This window comes from Seriola dumerili, unplaced genomic scaffold (genome assembly GCF_002260705.1).
Source record: "Seriola dumerili isolate Sdu_G_001 unplaced genomic scaffold, Sdu_1.0 BDQW01001222.1, whole genome shotgun sequence".
Lineage (NCBI taxonomy): Eukaryota > Metazoa > Chordata > Actinopteri > Carangiformes > Carangidae > Seriola > Seriola dumerili.
In genome coordinates this window covers 553,871-574,340 of record NW_019175477.1, presented here as the reverse complement: position 1 = coordinate 574,340, position 20,470 = coordinate 553,871, and the positions used below count along the sequence as shown (strand labels likewise).

Here is a 20,470-nt window from a genome sequence, read left to right as displayed (position 1 = left end):
TAGGTTTTGCGGCTTCAGATGATATTTATTTGTGGGAGAGGGGCCAGAAATGGCTCTTTTAATAGTAAAGGTTGCAGACCCCTGCCCTAGGGGAAATTTATGTGTCCATTAGTTCATTGTTGTACTCTCGCACAGTCTCGTGAATGACGTCACACGCGACTACAGGTTCCGCTCGTGGTTCAATGTAAACAACAATGGCGACGATGTGATAGAACTCCCTCGGTACATAGTATGGTCTAAGACTGACTACCAACAGTCCAATATCCCGACAGCAGATCTTCTCCTTAACTGTGATGTGACCGGGGTTGAACCATCTATTGTTCACAAGCAGAACCAGTCCTCCACCTTTATTCTTCCCGCTTGTTCTGGCGTCTCTGTCCGCTCATACTGCACTGAAGCTGGGTAAATCTACACAACGGTCGGGAGTGTTGTCGTTCAACCATGTCTCCGTGAAACACATACACTACACTCACGCTACACTCGCTGGTTCTTCACAAGTGCCTCCAGTTCATCATACTTCTTATATGTCCATCTCCTAGCCTTTAGCTTAGCCCCAGCCCTGCATCCACGGTACTTCTTCAGCTCAGCCAGTATGGGATACTTAACGCCATATCTGGTTCACTTTAAAGCTAGAAGTTTTTCCTTCGTGTACATTATTTTCTCCATCGTCAGACGAAACAACGACGTAGAATAAAAAACTTCACTCAACAAAAAATATACCAATATATAAAAATATATTGCAAAAAACTAAGCGCTAAGCGGACGTGCTGCCACTTGTTGCTAGTGCATCATTTCAGTGTATATGATGCTAAAATAGTGTCGGCCCGATATAATCACATCATTATTATTATAGTAACTGTCTGATGGAAAATCATACATATATATCCAACATTAACATTCAAACTAAATTACATAAATGATGAAAACGGAGAAAACAGCGCTGGGAGTCGCACGCGTACGTGCCTATGCGCCAGTGTAGGATTGCTGCAATATGCATATGCATGCACGTGTGCGTGAGCAAGTTGCAGCAGCTTTTAGATCCTGTGAAGTAGCTACATCAGATTCTAGATTACTCATTCATTTTGCCTTGATCAGCTGTGTATCAAAGACACATGTATGTGAAGTAAACTTACAGTTCCCCTGGTTGTTGATCATTGTACTGAAGACCTCACCAGAGATACACACGCCTATCTGAGCATCGAGTTTCAAGACACAAATTATTCTGTGATGGAGAACAAGTCACCTCAAGTCTCAGCTGCTCCTGTTCTTGGAGCTGTTGACTTTCACCCTGAAACCAGGTCCCTGAGTCCCAATGTGTCTGCAATTTTCCAATCCTCTGGCTTGCACGACGCAGCACAGACTCGACCATAGTTCTTGGACAACAGCATTGGAGCTGGAATGGGGGACGCCATTCCCAGCATGTCAACTGCTCGTTTCAGTGGATTCACTTCTTTTCCCCGTGGTGTAAGACGGATCCTTGTCCAGTCAAACACCTCTACCATCATTGTGGAGCCACCAAGCAGAGAGTTTGATTCCCTTGCCTCCAGCTGTGAAGCGACAGCAGAGCCAAGACTCCCAGAAGAGGATATAGAGACCATAGAGCTCACCTAGGAGGACAACGAGATCTCCATGAAGACACCAGAGAAGAACACCGACTCTGCTGACTCTCCTTCCTCTGGCTTTGAAGCCATCGCAGAGACCATCAACAAGACCCTGCTGTTTGTCACCCTGCTCACCGTGTGACTGCTCACTAAGTCCCGTGTTCTGGACATCTGCACGGAGGAGCAATTGGCAGCCTACGCCAAACAACTGGTGGACCAAACACTGCAGGGACTCACTGTGAGTGACAGTTACTGCCCCAATGACAAAGACATCAAACAGATCTGCAGGGCCGTCATCAAAGATCTCACCAAGAAGCTCGGCGGGAAGAGATCACTTAGGTTTGTAATCCTGTCAGAACAACCATGTGTGAGAGCGGTCATCGTCAAGTCTTTACAAGCCCACCTCTCAGAGCACTCGACTATGTCTGCAAACAATAAAAAGACACACTTCTGGCCCGTCATGAGTGTCATCGCTATTTGTGGCTTGTGGTCCATCTTGGCCATTATCTTATTATAAACTTCTGAAGGTGGCACGGTAGGCAGCAGCTAGCACTGTTGCCTCACTGTTGGGCTAATGCTCGTAAACAGGCCTGTCTCCTATCACAAGTTTATACTGGGCCACACAGGGGGGAACTGGGCTCAGTGATGGTTCTAGCCTTGTCACTGAGGCCGAGACCACCACTGGACCCAGTTCCTCCCTGTCCTGGTGTGGGTTTCCTCTGGGTGCTCCAGTTTCCTCCCACACTCTAATTCAAACTCTAATTTGGACAATAAACATTCAATTAGTTATACTTTTGAATCCTGAATGAACTTCTTGTTAAATATAATAATATGACATGACATATATTTTTCCATGTTGAATATTGATCAAACAGTATGAGTGCAACTTATTTTAAATCTTAATCTGCAAAGAAAATTTTAACTCATTTAAATCAATAAAATATAGTGGCGAAAAAGTTCAATATTTTCCTCTGAAAAATGAAGTAAAGCACAAAATGTAGCCTGTGAGGGAAATCTTAACTTAATGGTTTAATTAACTTTAAGTGATTTCTTAAATATAAGACCAAAATAAGGAGAAAAGCTTAAATAATGAGCATTTTAAGGAAACTTTAAGGTGTTTTGTGCAAGTGTTTTTACTGTTTTGCTCTTATTTTGGTAAGTCTGCCAATAGTAACCCACAGACTGGTCATTTCTGAACAATACTTTACTTTAATAACAAAATTTGAGCATTTAAAAAAATGTTAACTGGTGATAAAATTTGTGTTAGCGATATAAGATTAAATATTAAGATTAGAGATTAAAGATGTTTAAAACAAGATGTTTAGACCTGATATTGAATATGAGGAAACGTACATTGTATTTACACCAAAATGTTAATTTAAATGAGAAACACAGAAAACAGTGACATTTCTATTGTTATGGTCCCACGATTAGGGACCTTGATAAGAAGACCCCCCCCCCCTCCGGCTTTTACAATCACTTACCAGCCTCTACTCCCTCCAGTAGCTAAATCTGTGTTATATAAAATGTGTTTCCAAATGTTTCCAGTGCCAGTAAGCCCTATCAGCTTTCTAATGAGTGATTTTAATGATAGATAGATACTTTATTTATCCCCTAGGCTAGCTACTGCTGGTCTGGCTTTACCAAGATGGAGAGCCCTACAAGCTTCAGGGATCCAGCTTGACTCAGACCTGTGTTTTCTTCTCCTCCACATGTAAGTAATTTGATGACTCCGTAATGTTAAATGTCTGTTTTCGTTAGTGACCGGCTACAGTAGCCATGACAACGTGAGCTAATTTATCTGTTACAGATATTATGAATGTGTTTGGCGATTGCTATGGCTAGCCTGTGTAGCATCACGGCTAATGGCTAGGGTAATGGTTGTAGCTCCATTTTTTTTTTTTGGCTGTCATGTACGCAGGTTAACTTTATTCACTTGTGCTTGTTGTTGTTGTTGTTGTGCCGCTTTCACCTGTAACACCTTGCTGACTGAGAACGTGAGGGAGGGGGGGGGGGGGGTTGTGGGCGACGAAGCATTTGTTTTGTTTTGGTCTGAGATGCTGCTGGTGTAGTACCTTATCTAGTGGCAGTGACGGTCGTTTACAGAACCTTTAATATCGTTTTTATGGAGGAAATGAAAAGTTTGCAGCTACCGTATTTCAAACACCTTCTCTCAGAGATGATAGAACAGATTTTATACTTCATTTCAATGCCGCCTGAGTTTTGCGCAAATATTGCATCTTGCAACGCTTCTCTGCTGGTTGTTGTCACTTCATGGGAGGCTCACATAATTTTCTCTGGAACCGAAGCTCCTTTGTTAGTTTGTAATTTGCAAGGCTTCATTTTACCCCTTTGATCATATATTCAAATTAACATATTGATTTTCCAAATGTATAGCCATGCCAAACTGGCTTTTGGGGCCTTGAGACTCCAGCCACTTTCCCCATGTTTAACCCAGATATGGCATGATTATTTCAGTAGTTTAAAAAAATCAATACCATAATTGGCTTCTCTCATCTTTCATAAATAAGACAACATTAAAATACTTTTATGCAGTGCACAATGTAGCAACAAACGTGATGTCTCAATGTGATGTGTGGGTATTATATCAGTATCTTCATGCAAACCCCTGGGTTTGTTTGAACTGGGTCTTGAAATGCCAGTCAAACAGTACAACTGGTCCCTATTTGGTTAATGTGAAATACTCTATATTACAAAGTAAGAATAACTAATCAAGTAGAAACAATTACTGTAACTCCGTCATACACCGTGAAAATTTGCCTCAAACTTCGGAACACTTCTCTTTAGATCTTCACCAGTCCCAATGGGAATTTATTTTTGCAATGCAGCTCAAACGGCCCATCACCATTACTCAGAGAGGAGTCACAACTTGGGGTATCATGGATAAATAAACTGCCATTTCAGGGTTGGAGCATCCATGGACACAGAACAGGACCGTTCAGATATCTTTTCATTTGGACAGTTTGCTGATGACTCGAATGAGCGCCCCGTTCTCATCCTTTAGCCTCTGGTTGTCTGACTTGAGCTCTGTTAAGATCTGGGACAGCAGAGGGAAAGAAATTCTATTAGAAAATCATCACAGCATCATAGTTACACTATACACTCTTTGGAGTATAGTTGAAGTGGATTGTGGATAGACAATTTGTAATTTATAGCTTCAGGTACAATGACGCTAATTACCAGGGCCATTAATGATCAAATATGTTGAATCACCACTAACAACAAGTGGGCTAAAAGTTGTTTCTCAGTAAAGTTTGAGGCCAGGCAATGAGGACATGCTTTACAGTACTTGATCATGCAGTGATGAGTGACTTTGACGGTATGTTCTGCATGTGAACAGTGAAAGAGAATGAAGTCAAAGAGAGAGAAACTGAGAGAGGGTCAGTTTCCCAAATCTAGGTCATGTCTCTCATGAGGAGCAACGGCTAAAAATAACCACCCTCTTTGTCAAAGTATTTCCCCTCTACTAGAGACAAACAGTAACCCTCTGCTCTAGCTGTGACACATTACCAAAACTGGTGAATGAGCAAAGGCACCTGGCGTCAACATGTTCATAACCTTTCGGAGACCATCTTATTTTCTTTGTTACAATAATCCACAAAGGCAGTACAAAAGAATTTTAACGCTATGCTCTAAATGCAGTTAAAGGAATAGTTTGACATTACGGGAAATATGCTCATTCGCTTTCTTGCCCTGAGTTAGATAAGAAGATTAGTACCATGCTTGTGTCTGTATGTTAAATATGAGGCAACAGCCAGCAGCTGATTGGCTTAGCTTAGCATAAAGACTGAACACAATGGAGAAACAGCTAGCCTGGCTGTGTCCAGCGCTAACAAAATCTGCCTTCTAGTACCTCTGAAGCCCACTAAATAACATGTTATATGTAGATCTGTACAAAAACCAAAATGCAAAAGTGACAAATCATGGTTTTATGGGAGGTTACATACTGGAATTATTTCTTGGTCGGGTGTGGGTACTTTCCAGAGTCATGTCATCACTGTGAGGTTGCTAGATTTAAATTAAATTAGAGGTAGGTCTATTTTTTTTAACCTATGACCAGAGCCAGACTACTTGTTTCCCCCAGGCTTTATACTAAGCTAAGGTTACTACCTGCTGGCTTTAGCTTCATATTTAGTGCACAGATTGGTATTGATCTTGTCATTTCACTCTTGGCTAAAAAGTGAGCACTAGTATTCCTCAAATGTTGAACTATCCCTTTAAAGCAACGTGCTTGTCTGTTCTTACCCTGAGAGGGTCCATGAACAAAAGCACACACAGAAACAACATCAGTCACAGTATGTGTGTGTCTCTCACCCAGTGGCACAGAACTTGCTCATTTTGAAGTCTAATGATCTCACACGTTTCATTTTCTTTGGAAGATTGACTAGAATGGCTATTTTCTTGGCAAACAACTTAGTATTGATTACACACTACATTACACAGGACCTGCATATTTTTCACTGTTTCAAGATCAATACCTATAAAATGCATTTATTCTTTATGGTGCAGATCTACTATCGATGTAATTTACATAATAATCAGAAAAAAACGACTCCTAATGTAGTGCTTATTTCATGTGAAGCTACATGAATGTAGCTAAAAATACACTTCAAAGGAGGATTATGAGAGATGTTTCTGGAGAAAGGGTCAACAGGGTTGCCCTCTGATGGCAGTAAAGGAGAATGGGTTAAAAAAAAAAGAGTGCAGAGGAGGATGCATTGCAGTGTGGGGGAGGGGTGAGCATTGGGAGGGTAGAGGACCTGCCTGAGAGGAACACAGCAGAGGACGAGGGGGCTGTAGAGGCACCAGAAGGAGAGTAGGAGTGTAGAAGGTATGTGGCTGTAAGGAAGGGGAGAGCAAGGGGGAAAGGAGGACAGGTGATGTCAGAGGATCAGAGGTCCTCCGTCTCCGGCATGGAGGCCGTCTCAGAGAGGCGGGCGAGGGCGCGCAGCATGGCTCTATTCTCAGCCAGGAGACACTCGTTCACCCTCCGTAAGGTCTGGACCTGAGCCAAAGCAGGGAAGGCCTGCACAGAGGAGGAGAGAGATACAGAGAGGGGCAGACAGAGAAAGCATGCGGGGAGGCAGGCCATGTGCAAAGAAGAAGACAGAAACTCTATAAATATATATATATATATTTATATATATATATAATATAGTATATATATATATATATATATGTGTGTGTGGTACACTCATACAGGCATGCACCCATACACCTACACACACACAGGGGAAAAGAACACTAGATCTGATGGACATATCAGAAGACTTACATAAACAAATATTTACTCAACAGGGAGATTCGAGGAGAAATAGCAAAAAGCTGCCACAAGCAAAGCAAATTATGATGATAGTTCTCCTTGGGAAAGTGGTGAGGTGCTGAAGTGTTACATTATATGCGTAGATTTGCGAAGGAGAGGGAATTAAAATTCATAGAAATTCACATAACGTAAAACTCTACAATTTCAGACTTTGCACAACAGCCTAGTCAGTTATTAGTCAAAGGAATGGAAATGATTCATTTCCCCCTCGTCCTGGCCCGACTTTTTAAGGGTAAACCTCAATGTGGTTTGACACCATTCCTGAGGGGAAACCACAGAATACACACACACACACACGCGCACGCGCACGCACACACACGCACATACACACACTTGTAGAGTTTCAGGCTGTCCAAAAACAAATTTGAAGACACGGATATGGCCGAGGATAACATTAAGGCAGACATCCAGCTTCTTCTTACAACACCAAAACACATTTGTAAAAGCAATTTGGAGCTAGTCTGTGTTTGAGACCGAACAATTCATGCATATAATGTTCTCTTGGTATTAGAATAAAACAGCACAGTTTCTGGAGAGGTGCCCTTGGCGAGAGGAAAGAAAAGGATAGAGTGAGGTGAGAATACATAATGACCAGTATCTTTTATTACACTCTTGTAATATTGAGCTCTTTGATATCAAATCAGATCTGACTACACTCTCGAGTGCTGGCGATAATTCAACACAGCTGCTATTAATTAGGTTTCAGAAGCTGTTAGGAATAATTCAGCTTTTCTGTAAGAAATGTAAGAAGGGATAAAGTAAGACACTTTGGACACATGGACACTAATTTAAAAAGGAAAACAAGGACACAGTGCAATTGATGTGAAACATCCAAAACCAGGCCCAGTCAAGTACAGAGCCGCAGTGCCAGTAGTTTCAGACCTGAGGAGGTAACCCCCAACCCAAGCTGCACCCCCTGTGGGCAAGAAAAGTAACAGCAGCAAACAGGTGCCGATGTGCGCCGTCTACAGCCAAGTAGAGTAACAGCCTCTGCAATTTTTAACACTTTTGTCACCTGTGAGAAATGAGTGTCACCACTGAAGTTTTTTAAATAGCTACACAAACAAAAAAGCAGCAGCAGTTGTAACACTCATAATGGTGTAAAAAATGTGCTCAAACGACAGCAGCTGTTACTTTGCCTGTAGAAGACAAAATCACATCTATATCAGTAGGTCTAAGGTGTTGCTGCTATTTTTCCCTTCCACTAGGTGGCGCGGGTTGGCACGTGTAGGACTAAGCAACTGAAGAGGTTCCCCTTGTGGAGAATCTCAACCTTGCTAAAAAGGAACGAGTGACTTTGTGAGTGAGTGACAAGCCAGCTCCCTGAGGATGATTATGTGCCTGTGCCTATCTGGCATTCACAGTATAAAACACTTGTATATTTGAGCTTACAGTGTGATGTGTGTGTGTCCACGCGTGTAAACATGCCCCTGTCTCTGACAGAACAGAATCACGTGAGGTGACAGGCAGGTGTCAATCACTCCGCTGTGTCATAGCGACCACTCACCATCCCCCCTCCCCTGAGACAGCCTGCCCTCAGGGCTGGTACCCACAGCGGAAGCGCAGTGGGGCGTCCTGCTGAGGGAACCACGACAACACGGGGGGGTCAAACATCTGCTGCTGGCGTACCACACTGCTGCATGTGTCCTATTTGTAATGTTCTCGTCAGTGTCTGCATATTATATTTTCTCAGACCGGAGCAATGATTTCATTTCTCCTGAGGAATATAACAATGTTGCCGTAACAATCAAATCATAACCTTTATGGTGAAATTTGGGACTGCTTCTACACAGAATCCAACGCAGACCGCGTCTACTCAGGCCTGAAATCTCTCTGCTGCTATGTCCTGTGTTTCTTTGTGAAGCAGAATACACACAGTGCAGTGCAGGAATGTCTCACAAAAGCAGGTCTTTTTGCTCTTGGATAGGGTTTGGTATTCAGCTGGAACTAGGTCACAATGTTCACCCCAACAGTGGGATAAGTGGAGCAGGGGAGCAGCAGCACAGGCTCCTCCTTAGCCTGGCAGGAAGTGGCCCAGCAGAACACTGTGGGTAATGAGCCTAAAGCATTAACCTTCCCTCTCCTTGACTCCCAACCCACCTGCCTAAACACAACCCTGGAGTGTGTTATATGTGCATGTTTTACTTTGTAAAAACACTTTAGGCGTGCTACATTTAGCATGAGTGAGAGGGGCTTAGCTGGAGGTGTGTGCATTCAAGGACTGTTAGTGTTATTGTTTTTGGGATAAAAAATATTATAAAGATCAATGAAGCATAACTTGTATATGAGACAAAGTAGATGCCATTTAAACCCAGGCTGAGTCTGCACAATTTAGTTTTCCATGGACTGACCTTTAACTCCTCCTCCATGTCTGACACTCTTTTCTCAAGAGCTTGTTTTTCCTGTAAATAAAGAAGAAAGGACTGAAATAAATATACTCCTGTGGTACCTTGGAAACCTGAGGAGTGAAAGGCCATTAGACTATAATTTCAAGTAGACAGGAGAATTAGAAAGAAAAATACCAAGAAAGATGTGGATGTTCATCCATCTTGATAAATGCCAAAATGTTGACAAGACACTTACCCTTTTCTCCGATTCAAGTACTGTAGACCTCTCTGATATCCTGTCGTGCCTCTAGAAGTTAGAATGGTGCCGTTAGGGTGAAGCATTTGAGGAAATCTTGGAAGGGTTGGATGTATTGTTAAACATAATTTCATACAGTAATCAGTCATGACCTTTCATCACCACACCCATGGGAGACGGATGATGGTGTAGCAGTGAAAAGATGAACTGACAGTTTCTGTACCTGAGTGACTTTCTCCAGCTGGGAACGTATCTTGACCAGTTCTTGTTTGCTGTCCTGCAACCTGGACTTGAGCCTTTCATTCTCGTGCAAAGCTTCTGCATACATCTGAAGGAAGAAGAAAATGAGGATTAAGGAATAGGATTAATAAAAAGTTAACAGGTAAATATTTGAAACCCTAAATTTTTCAGTATCAGCATCAGCAAAAAAATATGTTATACCACAAATAATTATAAATACGTTATGGGAAAAGTAAATGAACAGATAAATTGTGAGACGTTGTTAAACCATAAATATGTGTATCATGCCTGCTTGTTCAAATTTGACTGAGTTATGACTCCAAGGACGAGAATCATTTTCAAAGCATGTTGCAGCAACCGGGCGTGAAGGGTTTTAAAGTACCTTAAATGCCTCTCACCTCAGCATCGTCTTTCCCTCTGTGTCCTCATGAGGAGGCTCACCTCACAGTCTGAAGACCCCCTCAGCTTGGGCAATAGTCTAGCATGTTTTTTTGTAGTTTTTTTTTCTAATTTCACCCTAACAATGAGTCATCTGTACTACTGTGAGAATGGATGACATATGGTCTTGATTTGTAACATTATGTATACAATTATGGAGACACCAGGCCTAGGAGTGATATATTATAGAAGCCAACCTATGGGTGTACATAAAAAATAATTAGGAAATCAATGCATTCATGCATCAAAATCTTGAACATTAAGAAAAATCTGCTGAGAATGTCCCCGCCTAGTTATGTTTATGATGATCCAAGTATATCAACAACAGACCAATGTCTAATTTTGTGCACAATAACTTGATATGACTATTCAGCATCATTAAAATGACTTGACATATTAAAATGAACTATCAATAAAATACATTTATAATGTTAAAACACAATATGTTACCAAATGGCCATTTGACATGGTGTTTATTTATATTAGTTTAGTAAAAATAACTGTTATTTCATGTTAGCATTTATAGACATACTGTAGCAGTAGAAAGCTAATCTGTCTGTGAAGAAATATTGTCAAACTGTCATATTGTTCATTTAGTGGTCCAGCAGCCTCATATTACATAAAATATGTTTTAATACTGATTTTATTAACAGATTACAAAGCTAGATGCTGATACTGTTAATTATCTGAAAGTCCAATTAAATATCCATCTGCTGCCCTTATTGGAACATTACAAAAATAGATCCATAAATCTGCATGGTGATCCAATAGTCATACTGTATCCAGGACTGCAGCTTTTAATCACAAGGGAATGTGCTTGTTTAAACTGAGGTAATAGTTTCTACCTTCTTATAGTCTTTGGTAGTGGAGTCTTGTTCTTGTCTATTCAGAGCAGCCAGTCTCGTCTCTCTCCTTGTGTACGAGCTGGTGCGGCCCAGTGGTTTGTCCGTTGCACTCTCTCCACTGGAGTCATATCTAGAGGCAACACAGATCAGATCAGATCAGTACACAGCTCTAGTTATTTAGGGCATTTATTTCTTTATTTCAGGAAATGCAGCTGTATGATACAGGAGAAAAAAGCAAAGCCTAATCCTTACCTTGACAGTCTTTCATGCTGAAAAACAAAGAATAAGCCATGTTAGCGTCATCACTCAGCATTACAGCATGGGAACAACACTGTCTAAAAAATGTTCTCTCGCGGATAGATCCAGATTTATTTGTTTGATAAGACCAAACAGAGGCTTGGCGGTGAAATGTTTTCCATTTTGATACAACAGAAAGGAAAAGCAAAACTTCCAAGTGAATTATCACAGCGTGTTCAGAGGCCCGAAGTCCCAGAGGGAGAAAGTGCATGCAGAAGTGAGATATATTTCACCCCATCACTGCACTGACAGGGTTCACACAGGTCAAACCTCCCCGGTGAGCCCGGTTAATCTTTTAGAATAGGCGGCTGCCACACAAATGCCTGCAGTATAAAGATGACATCATGACATCGGAAGCTAAGTATCTCCTGTGTGACGGGTGGACGGCTGACCTCTGACAACAAACTGATAGCAGACTGTCCTGGCAGGTTTTTGCTATGGCCAGTCCAGCCCACATGGCTGCCAAGTTGCCCGTTGTGATCACAAAGTGAATTTGTTTTCATTTCACCACGAGGTCTGGATGTTGTGCTACATTCACAGAAGTTGTATATATTTTTTCTCTAGCTGTATTTGACTCAGATATGTGTTTTCAGAGTTCATATTCCCTCAAAGACGGGCCTATAGTTAATTAGCACTACACTGGTGGGTGTAGTTTATGTGTCTACTGCTTCCTTGTGCTGATGTAAATGTCATACGCTGCATACTCTGGGTGAACTGAGTCGCCACTATAAAAATTTCTATCTATCCAGACCTCCATCCAGATCCGTTTCTGCTCTGAACAAACAGATAATTCACTGCCAGCAGCTGATAAACGTGGCACATGAGAGGTGGATGACTGAAAGTGTTTATCAGAGAGAGAGAGAGAGAGAGAGAGAGAGAGAGAGAGAGAGAGAGAAAATACCATAATATCAGGCCAGAGTGATCCATGATCTCTTTGCAATATCTGCTGCTGACTCATAAACTTTACTCCTAAACTCAAAGATTTGGAGTCTTTAAAAAACTCTGTTGAAAAAACGCTTTGCAATAAACATCTTGTGTGGCGGTCCGAGCCGTTCGAGACAAGAAGCAGATGTGGACGGGGGTTAAAAGCATGTGCATTATAGAAGGACAATTTATGTCTAGAGGAACAGTTATTCCTGTGCTCACATTTGGTGAGTTAGGGGGATATTTCACGCAGCGTCAAAGGAGCTATTCCCCAGCAAGTGTTTACATAACTGAGCCAGCGCTGCCTGTCCTTATGTGGTCATGTGCTTAAGCAGAGCTATCCAGGAAAAAACAGACCTCCATGACCTCAGATGAAGAAGTGCCAAGGATGGAGCTCTGGAGAAGAGCTCTCACTCACTCCAATCTCTTTGTGCAATACTGAGGAGATCCCTCAATCAGATTCAATATACATTCATTAATCAAGTGGGATGATTGGACTTTCTGAATAAATTATCATTAAGCCTGCTTTCGGGGATATGAGCCAAACTCTTTCAAGATGACTAGTTCCTGTACAGAAACCTATTTCACACTCCACGATTAGGAAATTGGTGAAATGAGTTTCTTACTAACTTTATTCCAATCCCAAGAGATTTTGAGGGAGCCCTGTGGGGTTTATAGGGTAAAAGAGAGAATCCTTACAGTAATGCATCCATGATGTTACATGTATTTTTGCATCATGAAACTTTTTGCTCACATGGACCCAAAGGCAGAAACTGAATCATAGTTTAAATTCTACTTCTGATGGCAGCTGCACCAACCTGATTTCCTTGTTAGGAGAAATAGAGGGAGTCACTAGTGGCACATGCAGCGCAGTAAACTATGAGAGGCAGAGCAGATGTCGAAGGTTAGAAAACAACAGGGGATCAGACTGTATCTGACGAACGGGTGCATGCTTGAACCACGGGTGCTCTGTAAACGCAACTGCCTCCAGTTTTATGGTTTGCCAGGACCAACATTATAACACCGTCAGGGAGGGGGTCAGAGGTACACACACACACACACACACACACACACAGGCTGCCTGCATTAGCACAGTGCTAAGAAGTATGAATGATATTGTTGAACAGCAGTTTTCAAAAGCCAATGAAATCATCATTACACGACTCTTCACCCTCCATCTCACTTCTTTCTCTTCGTGCCCTCTCTCTGTCACAGCATCTTCCCCTCAGAGCTGACTGGATGACTGCTGTAGGAAAATCTGAGCTTCTCTCTCTCTCTCTCTCTCTCTCTTTCTCTTTTCACCCCCACTACTGGAGCTGACACTGCACGCACAACCATAAAAGACGTTTCTTCCACATTCACTCACCTTTCCTCACTTCAGCCACTCCTCATTCTCCACTAACTCTGAACAGTACATCAGAAGTGACCACCTAGCCACTGAGAACATCCTCCTCTTCTTTTTCTTCTGCACCAACTCAAAATGCTTCACATCCAGTAGTGAAAGTAGTTCTATGTACACAATGTAAAAATACTGCATTTCATCCTACTTAAGTAAAAGTATTATCAGCAAAATGTGCTTAAAATATCAAATTAAAAGTACTGTCACTGACTTGTATGTGACATTGTTATTAATAATGATGCATCAGTGCGTAAACAAGCATTTTATTGTTGTAGCTGATTGAGGTGGAGCTAGTTTTAAACACTTAGGTTGGAGACCAATGGACTAAACTAGTCCAACTAAAGGGTCAGGCCCCTCAAAAGGGTCCCAATATATCATAAATGTTGGTGGTCGTGAGATGATTAATAGGGTGCTGAAGAGAGAAAAAGCCAAATTCTGCCACACAAATTTATATTCATTTTTCAAACCATTCTCTTGTCTTTTTTTTTTTTTTTTTTTTTATGAAGTAGTGCATAACTGTTTCTCTTTGTACCTCGACGGTTATTTAAATCACCATCTGAGAAGTTTAGAGAGGAAATATGTGTTTGGTGGAACTGCTAATAACTTATAGACATATGAACTCATAGACACACTGTCGCAAGCCAAAATGTCTTTAATGATGTGTTGTGTCTTATAAGCTTGTCATTTTTTTTATATGTGAAATGTTAATGTGGAAAGTAGCTATAGCTGACATAACAAATGTAGCAGAGTAAAACTATAAACTATAAAAGATACAATATAAGAAGCATAAAATGTAAATACTCAAGTAAACTACAGGTACCTCACATTTGTACTTAAGTACCGTACATGAGTAAATGTACTTGTACTTAGTCACTTCCTACTACGGCCCACATCTGTCTAATGATGGGTGTCATCCAGTAATGTAATGTGTTAATGTTTATACCTCTTCCTGCTGCTCACAGCTGGAGCAGACATTGTATTTTACTAAACAGGACCAGGTTTTCATCAAAACATTGTGACAAGTGCTAAAAATACCAAATCAGTCTGATTCCACCCCCTCTGCATTGCATTTTCTCTCCCATGAAAACGCTGCCAATTCAGATTGGGCTGACATCATGGAAAATTAATGCCTGAGTTTCACCATGGATACAGCACAAAGAGACTGACACTTCTTGAAGAGAGCAAAAAGAATGACAGCATCCATTGGTGCCATTTACCGCCGGGAACTTGCACCACAATGAGAGCGTCTGTAGTGTTGCATGACATTACTGTACATGACAGATTCACATTGCTTCATAATTCTACATCTGTTTGTCCCTTTAAATGTGCCTGTCACACTGTCCAGCTCAAGTCTGATGCACTGACATAAACACAACAGTCAAACAACGCCCATGAGAATAAGCCACTTAGACAGAAAAAAAATAACAGGAAATTACACAAGGAATGTTTCAATCCAAAAGTCTTTTCCAGAAAGTGTGGTCAGACTCTCAGCGCTTCAGAGCAAATTCTCGCCTCTCTTTCACAAGTCATCAAACAAGCTGACATGATGAGTGGTTTGCAAGTTATTTGTTAATTTTTAATCAAAATATTTAGAGAATCAGGAGTGGCACTTCTTCATGTAAATATGCACAATCATAGAAAATAGGAGAAACAGGAAATAACTCTTGTCCTGTTAATGAAATTATGAAATTGCTCATTTTACTGAATACACTCAAGCAGCACATGTCCAAACACATAATACTTTATTAAACTGACAATGATTTCTGTTATCAGTTAATCTGAAGGTTATTTAATTTTGCCTAAAAGATTTATATGAAAATGGTGAAATATGCGCAGTCTTTAACTTCTTTCTTATATCTGACTTTATGATTTATTTATATGATACAGAAAAGTAGCCATTCCTCACATTTAAGGCTGTAAGGTATTTTTGCTTGAAATATGATTAATATGATTAATAAATTATAGATATTGCTGCCGATTTAACTTGCGCTGTCAGGTTTTTAGCCGACTTAGAAGATTAAGTCTGAATCCAGAAAAACAAATCTTGTTTATGCATCAGTCACTAACACCTACAGGAAATAAAATGTTTTCTTCAAGTTTCATTTCATCATTTTTAACAGTTTCATGAAAACATATTACACATGCAGAGGTATGAAAATTAGACACATCTGTTAAATTGGTGACATCATAAAGTTTAAAATCAAAAAGGTGTATTTCTCTAGAAGAAAAGCTTCTGGTCTTACTCTGTAGTTTTTGTCTGTAGGGGACGGAGAGGACGGTGGTGAATCTGTCAGTGACTTTCTGGTGCGAGTCAGGTCCTTGGTGCGTGGGTAGTAGGATGACATCTCCCTCCTCTACCCTCAACAGGCAGGTCAACTTCTACTGTAACATTCACTGAGGCCACCACCAGATAACAGCTGCACAGACGCACAGATTCCCTCAAGCAACAGTGACGCAGATGCCCATGACTGTGTTCCCGGGGAATCCTCAGCAACAACAGGTGTGTCTGTGTGTGTGTATGTGTGTGTGTGTGTGTGTGTGTGTGCTTGTGTGTGCGTGTGTGTGCGTGTGTGTGCGTGTGTTCTGTCCAGCTTCAGACTCTTCTATGAGCTGGAGAGAGCTGTGGCTAAATTTGGAAGGATTTCAGATGTGTGGTCACGCCTTCTTCAAAGCTCAGGCAGTGAAGCGATAATCAGATAAAAATGCAAAGAACAACAAAACAAAATAATATCTGCTGATCACAAAAACAGAGAAATAACTCTTAGTTAGAAAGCAAACAAATTAGCATCCCTTGTCTCCGCTCTGTCAACACTGAGGTCTTTCATAAAATGCGAAAAAGTCCATGAGAAAGCAGCCAACAGAGAAAAGTTTGTTCCCTGTGCTGCCTCTTCCTATGTTTTCCAAAGTTATACACTCTCTCTCCATCTCCCTCCCTCTCTTGCTTTCTCTCTCTCTCTCCTTCTCCTTTCACTGCTTGGTCACCCTCCCAGTCCCCCCAACTCCCTTGCTTCTCCCTTCTCTCTTCAGCTTTGGCAGCTTTCTGTGGCAGCCTGCCAGAAGCTCTGCTACGGCCGGACTCGGCACTGAGGGCTAAAATTGTCCAGTGATGTGGACGGGGATAAGGGAGGTGGAGCACAGAGGCGAGGGGGTGGGGTGGCTGCAGCAGTTTGTGTCCTGGAAGGTCAACTGACAGTATTACCTGAGGAGCCATCAACAACCATGAGGTGTCAAGTAATTCTGTGCACCCTGCAGTGTGATGGAGAGGAGATGATGTTGTGTGTGTGTGTTACATGGTGTTAACAGAGAGCACTTGTGCCACATTTCCTCTTACCATCCATTCTTACATCCGTCCATTAGCTGTACCACTTATCCTTTAAGGGTCACCGGGGGGTGAGGGGGTGGGGCTGGAGTCAATCCCAGCTGACATTGGGCTGGAGGCGGGGTCGCCAGTCTCTTCTTTTTTCCTTCGAGAAGCTAAGTGCAGGTACAAGCAGTGCATTGAAGGGCACTTTGAAAACAAAAGCCCATGTAGCATGACAATTATAACAGACTACAAGAGTAGCACCTCGCAGATCAGCCATGATGTTGCCCTGAACCAGTTCTACAACCAAAACAGCAGCTTCAAGTGAAATTACCTAAGGTGGAGCATGTACTCGTCCCACAGCAACACTCTGATGAAAATATACATCACTGAAGCAGCAGGACCTGACAGGGTGTTAGGACACACACTAGAGTCATGTGCAGGGGTGTTCACCAGCATCTTTAACCTCTCCCTACAACAGGCTGTAGTCGCCATCACCCAGTTGCCTTAACCTCAGTTATTCTAAAGTGCTTTCACAGACTTGTACTATCTCACATCAAGGCCATCACCCCCACTGATCTGGACAGCCACCAGTTTGCGTATCAAGCAAACAAATCCGCAGAGGATGCAGTCTGGCCCTTCATACAGCCCTGTCCCACCTGGAGCACCCAAACATTTATATAACATTTATACTTTAGTTCCACTTTCAATACTATAATCCCCCATAGACCAGAAGACAAACTCAAAAACCTGAGATTAGCCACTTGACTCTGCTCATGGATTATGGACTTCCTCACTAACAGACCACAGAATGTCAGAATGGGCAACCACATGTCCTCGACCCTCATCCTGACCACAGGTGCAGCACAGGGCTCTGTGCTTAGTCCACTATAGTGAAGTTTGCTGATGACACCACTACAGTGGGACTTACATCTGACATTGAGGAGACACAGTAAAGAGAGGAAGTCAAACATCTGGTTGAGTGGTGTTCGGACAACAATCTAGTCCTGGTCCTAGTCGTACCCCAAAAGTCAAGGACATCATTTTGGATTTAAGGAGATTCAGACAGACCTCACCCCCCCTCTCCCCTCTCCACATAAATAGTGAAGAGGAGAGTCAACAACATCAAATTCCTGGGAATCCATAAAACAAAAGATCACTCATGGCCCCTTAACACCTCCCACCTGGGGAAGAAAGCTCAGCAGAGGCTTTTCTTCCTAAGAAAAGACCAAACATCCCTCCTGCCACTGTGCCACGACGTGGTGTGCCAGCTGCACTAGCGAAGAAATAGAAGGACTTGATCCAGGTGGTAAAAATGGCACAGAGGATTGTGGGAACTTTTCCCCCAAACCTGGACAAAGTTTATCCTAACTATCTACAGAGGAAGGCTGGCAACATCAGTGAGGACCCAAATCACCCAGGTCACAGTCTGTTTGTCCCCTTGCCATCGGGGAAGAGATACAGAGTCATCAAGGCCTGAGCTAACAGACTGAAGAACAGCTTGCTGTAGCCTCCATCACCCTCCCCACCACACACACACACACACACACACACACACACACACACACACACAACCCCTGAAAAATTCTCACCCACACACAAACAGACACACACACCCTCTCATAGCTGTTGAGCACTGAGGCCTGCAGACTGTAAACTATTACCAAGTTAGCCTCTATCTTGTTATCTTGCTTTATCTTGTTTTCTATTGTTGCTGGTCTCCAAACATTATTTCATTTTATGCCTACAGTGTCTTATCTTATTTTATGTGTCTTATCTTACCTAAATAAGTTTAATCTATTTCACATTTTATCCCTGCAGGGTGAACAAGATATTGATTATTTTGTCTTCTTTTTTTGTGGGTAATCCTGTGGCCTTATAAGCTTTGCAAAAATATTAAGTAGCTGTTCCATCTTTCTTCAAATTCACAATCTTATTAAAGGCATGTTTCAAGCAGCCAGTTAGCTTAGCAGAAAAACTGAAAACATGGGGAAACAGTTAGCTTGTGTCCGAGGCAAAGGAACCAAAAGCCACCTCCCAGCACCTCTAATTTTCATTTTCTGATTTGATGTCACTATCAATAATGTTGTTTGTCTCTGCCTTCTGAAACCACTACAAAAAAAATCTCTTTTAAGACCTCGAAACACTGTGGTTTAGGTTTGGTAAGATTTAGGTAAAGGTCAGATTTTTGGTTTTAAAATTACTATTTCATGAAAGCTAGTGGACCCTCATCACCATGGTTACAATATTAACCATGTGCTCAAGGATCAGGAACGATAGTTTGAAGAAACTAGTGTTAGAAACAAAAAACAAGTAACAGTCTTTCGTGTTAAAGTGTGATGTTCTGTTGTCCATCCACTGTGACCTCATCCCTCTACGGATGTGGCTGCTGTACAATAAGACCTCCTCTGTTGCTCCCAGTGAACAAAGGTCATAAATAACAGACGCTAGAGGGCTTTGTAACTTGAACGTAAATATTTTTGAGGATTTGCTGAAATGATGGATGCTGTAATTTGTTTGGCAGTCTCATTTTGTCACCTTCAGCAAAGTCAGGCTAGCTGTTGTCTGTGTCTTTATGCAAAGTTAAGTTACTGTAACAGGCTGCTGGTTGTAACTTCATGTTTACCTTTCAGAGTGGTATCAATCTTCATTTAACTCTCCGAAAAAAGCAAATAAGCATATTTCCCAAATGTCAAACTATTCCTCTCAAGAACCCTGCACCTCCCCTATCTTTTTTCACATAATCTGCACCAGCCGGCTCATTGCTATCTTCCTTTTATAGTGAGGTTCGCAGCCCCTCGCTGTTCCTAAACTCCCTCATCCCTGCTCAGGGCAAATAGATTGAAGGAAAGATAGTACTGAAAGAAATACAAGCAGAGACTCAGAATAGAAACATAGAGAGAATTTGAAAGAGAAAGGAAAAGAAAATGAAATCGCAAGACTTGATTATATGACAAAGAGGCTGTGATGATGTGATGTGGCTTTAGTGCTAGTGAACAACCGATCACACCTAACATTCAAGTACCTTTACTTGCATCTTGAGCTCTTAAAAGATTGATAGTGATGGCTTTGTTTCTGGTTTGAGATATAACCCATGTAATTTCCAAAAAGTGAAACTGAATATTGTATTTATTTTCCACTCTATATACTATATATTTGTAATACAGTTCATCTTCAGAGACCATCTGTAGAGGATATGACTTGGTGGCAGTGAACTACACTGGCACTCGTGTTGGAGACTTTTATTAAGCGTTGATCCCAGCTGGAGTTCCCCCAGTCTGATCCTCAGCCTTAGTTTCAGGACTTTCCATATGAGATAAAATCCTCCTGTATTTTCAGAAAACACAAAATAAGTGGCAACCACAGTGTTAGAGTAAATGTGGTCAAAGTAAAAGTAGTCTAGCTTGCTCTAACTCTGGTTATCCGTTGTATTAAAATCAACACCAATAAGCTCAAAAGAAGAAGAATATCTTTGCTGACTTGCTCTGCACCTGTCTT

At 41.6% G+C, this 20,470-nt stretch overlaps 1 protein-coding gene across 1 annotated transcript; it reads right to left on the bottom strand.

Moving 5' to 3' along the window:
* Window positions 1-3,675: 3,675 nt before the first annotated feature.
* Window positions 3,676-16,176, bottom strand: LOC111238191 (protein phosphatase 1 regulatory subunit 12B-like). The gene is made up of 7 exons (XM_022767594.1): window positions 15,915-16,176; window positions 11,304-11,320; window positions 11,052-11,181; window positions 9,752-9,856; window positions 9,529-9,579; window positions 9,297-9,347; window positions 3,676-4,659 (listed from the first exon to the last, which is right to left on the bottom strand). Exons 1-7 carry the CDS (start codon window positions 16,014-16,016, stop codon window positions 4,573-4,575), a joined length of 543 nt encoding a protein of 180 aa, XP_022623315.1. The 5' UTR covers window positions 16,017-16,176; the 3' UTR covers window positions 3,676-4,572.
* Window positions 16,177-20,470: the final 4,294 nt, after the last annotated feature.

Bases quoted from the DNA above. Each gene is read 5' to 3' on its own strand.
- LOC111238191 (XM_022767594.1), bottom strand. From the start codon at position 16,016: ATGTCATCCTACTACCCACGCACCAAGGACCTGACTCGCACCAGAAAG. The intron at 9,857-11,051 runs GTAGAAACTATT...TTCTTCCTTCAG, and splicing joins CTACCAAAGACTATAAGAAG to ATGTATGCAGAAGCTTTGCA. The intron at 9,580-9,751 runs GTACAGAAACTG...TCTAACTTCTAG, and splicing joins AGCTGGAGAAAGTCACTCAG to AGGCACGACAGGATATCAGA.